Source organism: Taudactylus pleione, unplaced genomic scaffold (assembly GCF_031769625.1).
Source record: "Taudactylus pleione unplaced genomic scaffold, aTauple2 ptg000329l, whole genome shotgun sequence".
Lineage (NCBI taxonomy): Eukaryota > Metazoa > Chordata > Amphibia > Anura > Myobatrachidae > Taudactylus > Taudactylus pleione.
Window position 1 is genome coordinate 5,949,943 of NW_028284730.1, and position 8,924 is coordinate 5,958,866.

The 8,924-nt window shown below is 44.3% G+C and overlaps 1 protein-coding gene across 1 annotated transcript in view; it reads left to right on the plus strand.

Annotated features, from left to right (window-relative positions):
* GOLGA7 (golgin A7) overlaps positions 1–4,788 on the plus strand; it is a 28,107-nt gene extending 23,319 nt beyond the window's left edge. Inside the window, exons 5-6 of the mRNA XM_088443362.1 lie at positions 1,653–1,702; positions 3,556–4,788. Of these exons, the coding sequence (XP_088299488.1) occupies positions 1,653–1,697 (45 nt within the window). The 3' untranslated portion in view covers positions 1,698–1,702; positions 3,556–4,788. The remainder of the gene's footprint in view (positions 1–1,652; positions 1,703–3,555) is intronic.
* The last annotated feature ends 4,136 nt before the right edge of the window (positions 4,789–8,924 follow it).

Consider the following 8,924-nt stretch of genomic DNA (forward strand, 5'->3'; position numbering starts at 1 on the left):
TGCCCCCCTCCCCACAGCTGCTGCTGCATGTGTACGGGCGATCGGCCGATCGCCCATACACACTTGCCGATGGACAGATAGCCAATGCGATATGTCTGTGAACAACGTTATTCAGATATATTGCTGGTACACTTGCCGACGGGCACCAGATATATTGGCCAATATATCGGTCAGTGTGTACCCAGCTTAAGATTTGTCCAGTCCTGTGCTCATACAGGCCTGGGCATCCTGTGACTTTCCAGGATTTATTAAACTACAAGCTGCAGCATTCTCTGAGAGATTTTTGGAAGCCACAGGTTGTCTAGGCCTGCTTCAGTATTTTAATCTTGTATATACAATTCATTTGTATGTTTGTCTATCCAGTTATGCATTCGGACACCCCTTCACCGATTTGGGATGAAACTGACACAAGGTGGTCCAGTTAGATCCAGGCCAGGTTTTTTTGGGGGGCGGAGGGTGGTGGTTAGGGTTCCGGTTGGACCTCCCATTGTTTTACGCTGGGCAGAACTTTGACCCAGGGAGGCTGTTCTGAACCTTCCACTGGATGAATTTGGATGAAAACTTTAGAGGGGTGGCAATTGGTCTGGGATGCCTACTGGAGTGGTTGGGGTCCCAGTCAAACCACATGGCGGAGTGCGCTGGGAAAGAACTTTGACCCAAGGGAGCCTGTTCTTGGCCTTCCACTGGATGGATTTAGACGACCTCACATAATAAAACTTAATAACTTGAAGATTTAAACCCAGGCAACACCGGGTACTTCAGCTAGTTTCTTATAAAGATATTGGCCTTCTCTGCTTTGTGTGGAATGCCAGCTACCCACCCTGAAATATTGCAGGAGATCTTGAGAAATTTGCCCAAAAAATTCATCATGTGACCTGAACACTACCAAGAAGTCGAATAAACTTGTACAAATCATTAGAATCGTTATGTCACGTTTGTAGATGTGGTCAGAAGATAACCGATGTAAGTCTATATCAGGGGTAGCCAACCTCACTCCTCGAGAGCTACTAACAGGTCACGTTTTCCAGACCACCAAGCAGGTGCACAGGTGTAGTCATTACTCACTGACACATTTGAAAAGATCCACAGGTGCAGATAATTATTTCACTTGTGATTCTGTGAGGAGACCTGGAAAACATGCATTGTTGGTAGCACTCGAGGACCAGGGTTGGCTACCCCTGGTCTATATAGTGCTTCAACAGATGCAAATGATACCAGAAATTATTCAGCCTGGACCTACAGATCTCATTAAAATTGGGCAAAATAGACACTGATCCTGTTGGTCCCCATGCCAAACGGCAGGCTCCAACCTGTTTGTCTGTCAGCATGCCCTTCTGCTGGTCTCCAATATAACAGATACAACAATCGGCCCACGGTGGTTCTTGGCAGTAACATTACTCTCAGTAAAAGCCCCATCACATATAGTAGTGTTAAACAGATGCAATTTCAGCACTTTGTTGTACATTATAATCTGTCTCTGTGTTTCTTTGTACCCCTCCCCCTTCCCTCTCTTTCTGTACCGCTTTCCTTATATTTTGAAACTGCGCTTAAATAAAAATGTAATGAGGAAAAAAAACTTAATTGGAGTGGCTTGTCAGATAAATGTCTGTTACATCTGAGTTCAAGGTCATGTTCCTTGACATCATTTGTAGATCGAGATCACTATATATGAGGACAGAAGCCTGACTGGCAGATAGGACAGGTATGTTATATGCCACCTCTTCATAGAACCTCTATTTCAGTTTTCTGAAGGCAAAAATATATGAACCTGGGGAGTGATTCAGCTTAGAACGGAATTGCAAAGCTGCACACAAGCAGCTTTGCAATTCCATCCTTGCTAATATGCAGGAAGTGTCTGACAACACCCCCTGCTGCATTTGTGATCCCAGCACTGAGACCGATGTCGCAGGCTGGGATCACGCCGCGATTGTAGACGGCGCCGACTAGCTGAGTAAGCCTCAGCTTACTCAGGCTGGCCAGCTTGCGAGGCCGGGAAACTGGCAAGGCCAGGGAGTGGCAGCACATTCGCAGAACGGGTCCTGTACAGGCGCAGATCTTAATAATCTGGAATCTGCTGAACTATTAATCATCCAAGGTTCCCATTGTATAACTAGCGGCCTCGATTCTCAGGTGGTTACGATGATGGCTTCATTTGGCGGTCTATGTAGATGAGGAACTGTTGTCAAGTATTAAAGGAAAGTGATAAAAAAAAGTAAATACTTGGACTTGATTTAGTGTTCCCAACTAGCAGCACTGATGCCAGGGACTTGGTGCTCCACTACTACTGTTCACATCATTGGGGTGCCCCTCAAAGTCCAAACAGAGCCGCGCTAGTCGGTATCCGAATTGAAGATCAACATTCAATAGGTCGACACAAAAATAGCTGACGTGTTTCCATGGTTTTTAAAAATTTTGAGGTTAGGATTAGGGTTAAATTACAAGAAAAAAGTGTCTACTTTTTGACCTTGTCTACCATCTAGTGTCGATCTATTGACTGTCGCTCTATTATGCAACATCCGTGCTAGTCTCCGACAAGCGCTTCTGCTTCCTAATAAGACATTTAGGGGTCACTCAGACAATCATTGGAAAGAAAGCCACATTTTCCAGCTCTCGTGTCTTGGCACAGAGATAATTATGTCTACAGTATTTTGGGAGCTTGTTTTTTCTACTGTGTTGTGATCTGAATGCAGCGTGAGAAGAGATCACAAGACGCATTACAAGCGCTTGTCTTAGTGAGTCCTTAGGGCTGATCAGTACTAGCAGTTAGTATAAACTAAATGCACTTGTTTAGTTGATGCCGCAGTGCAATTAACAACTTGGATGAATTTCCCACCCAGCTAGTGCAGTTATTCCTGTAGTTATATTGGTCATTAAAACAGTATGTTGTGTAGAGTTATACTATACGGTACAACCATGCATGGGTTTAGTCTTTAGGGCAGGGGTGGGGAACCTTTCTTCTGCCAAGGGCCATTTTGATATATAGAACACTAATCGTGGGCCCGGTACAGGCCACTCCACCCCTTTGTGACGTCACACAGGGTGGAGGCCACATTCGCAGGTGATTACAGCAATGCGGGGAGCTGTAAGGGCAGCGGTGTGACCGTCTGAAGCGTCCTAAGGATGCTCCAGGCGGTACTGCTGCATAGATCCAGGCTGCCATTCTAGGCACCCTGCTAGCCAGCTGAGACTAGCAGAAAAAAGCTCAGAGGGCCAGACCAAATGATTCCTTGGGCCTTATACGGCCCCCGGGCCTGAGGTTCCCCATCCCTGCATTAGGGTATGATGAGCCACCTGTTCAGAGGCTGGTTGTGTTTAGTAACTGGGAAAAAACTTTCCCATATAAAATTGCCAGCAGTGACACATGCAAACTTTAAGTAGATCTTTCCCAACATATTACTAAGCAGCATGGTAACGGAACAAATAACAATCATGAGGTCTTGTAATGAAACAATCCGAGTTGAGCCATTTTTAATGGTGACACAATAATTGGCATTTTGCACTCTGAAACGTTTAAGTGTAATGACTTAATGTGCATTGTGTCCATTCTGTATCTAGGTGATCAAACTTTGTGCTGTAAATACTCTCCACCGCAAAGACCGTCCTCCCTGACATTCCTTCAGTGGCCATTCCTATGTCTGCAGTACACCCTTCATGATCGCTCCATACTGTACCCCTCGGACACTGTGTGCCAATTTGTGACCCCGCCAGATTTCTCCCTCTGTGGCCGAACATTCGCTCGGCCGGGATATGAGGAGAGACCGGTAAAGATGGCTCCGCAGAAAGGACGTCCGGGGAGAATCTCTGCGTAGTGCCAATGTTGTGAAAGCTGTATGGAACTCATTATGCCATGGCATCTGTCTTGGCAGACACTTTTATTCTAGTAGCTGTAGCTTGGACGTTGTAGATCGTAAGGATGGAAAAGACAATAGTATTAAGAAATGCTTTTCATGACCCAGGACCTGATGTAAAGTATTGTAATGGATGTAGGGTGGTGCAGGGATGGACCTAACTTTGCTTATGACCGAATGTCAATCATCAGTCATATAAGGTCTGAATTTACTACTCAAAAAAGATGACCCCCCCTTCCCCTTATCTAAATATATAATTTATATTTTGTTTTAACATTGTAATTTCCTCTTATTGCCCAAATGAATTATTTGTGCTGCTTTACTTTTTAATAGCTGCTCCCTAACTTTTGTACTTTTTTCAAATTTGATGTTTATATTGTACCTCTTTGATGTTTTGTATTGTACCAAAAGAGGGCATCTGATTTGTGATTTGATTTTTCTTTTTGTTCTACTTGAAACACCTTTTGGGGGATTGAATTTGATAGTTGTTCTGCTGCCCACATATGGATCACAAACTACCACCTGCATCTGTGTTAGGAGCATATAGACATTATGTTGAATCATGGTAGCCCAAAGCATCTGAAACCAGATAGTACAGCGTTTGCAGGCAATGGCAATTAATAATCCTGCTCAACCAGCCTATGTTCTATGCTTGACGCATTTCACCACAGTGCAAGCTGGCCGGTAGCAGGAACAGCTCGCCCATAGGCTGTGTAGGGGGGGGTAACTGGTTTTCACTATTAACCCACTGCTCATGCTATTGAAAACTTCCATCTTGTGTACATTAAGTCACTGTAACAGACCGTGCGCTTTTATGTATTGGATTTATTATAAATAAACATTTAATTTATAAAAGAAAAGATGCCCTTATTTTGCGCTATGATGAGAGAAAGATGCTGCACCTCAAGTGGAACCCCTGTTAGTGGGAACAAACATATCTAAACACAAAAAATACTTAGAGGGCGCAATTTGTCTAAATGTCTTTTATGACACCAATCAAATAGTATACATAAAAGTTTGAAATATTTGATGGTTCCAATTAGCACCAATAGGATGTCCAGAAGAATTCCTTTGTAAAAGATCCCGTTCATAACATGTCGCTCTTCTCTGAAATCCTGGATCGACTTTGAATTAGTTGATAGTAGATACCATAGGCTCCAAAATAAATTCTAAAAAAGACCCGCTCACCAGAAACACCCAAGAAATGGCCCAGCGGCCGACTATTAGATATAATACAGTGATCGCGGTGAGTGACAAAATGTGGGTCCCAGGGACCCACCACTTTAAAAAAGTGGGGTCCTACCTGACCATTTCTGGGTCCCATCATAATTTATGCTTTAGTGCTCCCCATATGCCTCTCAGACCTCCCCACATGCCCCTAAAATGTCCATCTGATACCCCCAACAGCATCCGATATTCCCACATGCCCCTTAAATGCATGTTTTAATGCCTCCATGATCTTTCAGGTAATATGACATGTCTGTTCACAAAACCCACAGTGAATAAGTAGGCTTACCATATCATCCCTTTAAACTGGGACACTCATGGATTACACAGATTCTGTGTGTCATTAAAACCAGGTGAAATCCAGGCATGAAGTCAGCCAGTCACAGAACCGTTGTAATTAATTCATGAGTTTCCCGTTTTATAGTGATAGTATGGTTAGCCTATGAATAATGCTTTAGGTAATAATAGGCATATTTATCAAAGGATAAATGCCCGGTCTTAACACATTATGCCGCACATTAATGCCCATTACACATTATACTGCACATTAGTGCCCTTTACACAGCAATTCCCAGCGTTTCCACATTATGCTGCACATTAATGCCCTTTACACATTATGCCACACAGCAATGCCCGGCCTATACACATGCCACATATTATGCCATACAGTAATACCCCTTACAAATGATCCTGCACATTAAGGCCCTTAAGTCCCCCCATGCATTGCCCCTAGTAGTAGTCTCCCCCCTATGCAGTGCCCCCAGTAGTAGTCCCCTCCTATGCATTGCCCCCAGTAGTAGTCCCCTCCTATGCATTGCCCCCAGTAATAGTCCCCCCCATGCAGTGCCCCCAGTAATAGTCCCCCCTATGCAGTGCTCCCAGTAATAGCCCCCCTATGCAGTGCCCCCAGTAATAGTCCCCCCCATGCAGTGCTCCCAGTAATAGCCCCCCTATGCAGTGCTCCCAGTATTAATCTCCCCCCTATGCAGTGCCCCCAGTATTAATCCCCCAGTAGCGGCCCACCTATTTGCCCTTTTATTGACCTGGGCCTAATGCCCAGGTCACTCAAACCTATTTGTGGGGCAGATACCTTCTGTTTGGTCTAATGCCCCCTATGTAGCCCGGGCCTTGAGCCCGCTTATAATACCCACAGGCCTATTGCCTGAATTTATCCCATGGGCCTAGTGCCCGACAACCCTGGTGGTCTAGGGAGGGGTTAAATACCGGTGGCCCAAGGCCGCCTACCGGTACGGTGGAAGAGGCTGTGGGGGGAAGCTTCATTAGCACTTTTTCCTTCCACCCCCGCAGTCCTCTCCGGTCCTCGGCTTAATTCTTCTGCCGCTGGCCCGTCCTGGCCAGCGGCGCCACTTCTTCCTTTCTTCCTCCTTGATCACGCAGTCTTCTGGCCTCTTGCGCGGCCACCGGAACTGTTGCCATGATGCTTTTCTCTTTGGGAGGTCTTCACTCCTCCCCTCCACCACCGTACTGAAGTTTCCTGCTCAGCGGCGTCTAATACAAGATGCCGCGTGTGGGCGGGGCTATGACGCAGTGAGCCGCGATTGGCTCGTTGCTGCTGCCTGCGATTGGCTGCTGGACTGCGAGCCGTGTTTGGCTTGTGGCCAGTGCCAAACAACCGCCACCGCTTCTTTGCTTCCGGGCAGCGAGTTCCGCTTAGCTTGCGCCCGGAGCCAAGCTTCTCCCGCCGCCACTTTACCGTCGACGCTGATGGAAGGGCCCAGGTGGTCCCTTCACCAGGTACCCGGCGCTGGGAACAAACACACTGTCCCGGCGCCGGGCACGGATGTGCAGCTGTGCCGATGCTGAGATCAGACACTTGATCCCAGCACGGCTTTCCACAGCAGCAGCCAATGAGATTCTGACAGCGTTGTGTCTTGCACTGCAGAGGGGACACGCTGTGCTGCAGCATCTGTCAGGGATTGGCCACAGCACAGCGCGTCCCCAGTGCTCAATCCCAGAACCTTCATCTAATAGTGAAATCCAGAAATCTTCCAATACATTCACTGGTTTTACAAATACCAAAAAAAAAACACAATCATGAAGTAATTAACCCTTTATATGCAGACCTACTAAAAGTAGAACTTAATCACCAACACAACTAGAAGTTGTGTTGGTGAACGGGTCTTTTTTAGAATTTGTTTTGGAGCCTATGGTATCTACTGTCAACTTATTCAAAGTCGATCTAGTTTTAAAGAGAAGAGCGACATGTTATGAACGGGATCTTTTACAAAGGAATTTTTCTGGACATCCTATTGGTGCTAATTTGAACCATCAAATATTTGAAACTTTTATATATACTATTTGATTGGTGTCATAAAAGACATTTAAGCAAATTGCGCCCTCTAAACATTTAATTTATAGAGAAATATTGGAATTTGTCATTTTCTAGAAATTTCATGGTAATCATTTTTAAGCGTGTTTTTAGACTAATTTGAATAGTGCAGATTGCACGATCCGGTGATCCCTGTACATAATAAACCAGTCCCCTTCTATTATATTTCAGAAGTGATTGGTGCTCATTCGTGTTGTGTCTGATTAAGCCTGCGATATGTGTACCTTCAGGTGACTAATCTTTATTACCAGTTATTTACAGTATATAGCTCACACATATTCCGCAGCACTTTAGAGAGAATATTTGTCCATTCACATCAGTCCCTGACCCAGTGGAGCTTACACTCTATATTATTCTTCTCTCAATGTTTTACAACCCAAACTGTGATATCCTATTGTTGCTCCTATTTATATTTAATATGGAGGGACATTTATTGTTGTTTTTATAGTGCACACATTCTACAGCGCTTATTAGGGAATACTTCAGTCATTCACATTAGTCCCGGCCCCAGAGGAGCTTACACTCTATATGCCCTACTGCATGGACGCATACACTGGGGTTAATTTTATTGTCCGAAACCAATTAACCTGGTAGTGTGTTTTGGAGGGTGGGAGGAGATTGGAGAAAACAGAACATAAAAACTCTCTAACCCCAGTGCTGTGAAACGGCAATGCTATCCACCATGCCATCACGGTACTCAAAATTTGTTATAAATAGTAAACAATGAAGATTTTGCTTTATTTTTATTTTGTAATAGTATTAGAAAAATGTCAGCATCTGGCTGCTATAGTTGCTTTTATTTTCCCTTTCAAACATCGGTTTTATTCACTTTTTCATTCAATACAATCTCATTTCATAAGCAATAGCATGATAGATGTGGGTCGTTTCTCAATACTGCATGTACTCTTATCATACTGTAAGTATAGAGATTAAGTACTTTAATCAGTAAGTACTGCTAAATAAATAAGGAAATGCTCCATGTACAGTTCATATATATTTGGACACTGACCCAAGCTTCATAATATTGTCTCTGTACATCACGTCAATGGATTTAACATTAAACAAAGAGATGCAGTTTAAGTGCAGACTTTCAGCTTTAAATCAAGGGGTTGAACAAAAATATTGTATGAAACGTATAGGAATTGCAACCATTTTCTTTTTTACACAATGGTGGTTTCAAGGGCTCAAATGTATTTGGACAAATTAACATCACAAATAAAATGTTAACTATTAATACTTTGAGAATCCTTTGGAGGCAATCACTGCCTGAAGTCTGGAAGCCATGGAGACCAGCAAATGCTAGGTTTCCTGCTGTGTTATGCTTTGTCAGGCCTTTACTGCAGCTGTCTTCAGTTGTAGTCAAGTGAAATGCACGCTTGATTGGGGTAAGGTGAAAAGGTATGTTGCGCTGGGTTGGGTATGGGTTCCCTCTGGTTGGGATGTCGCCGGTCAGAATACTGTCAGCGGCATCCCAACATCCGTAGGTAAGTACTCCTAAC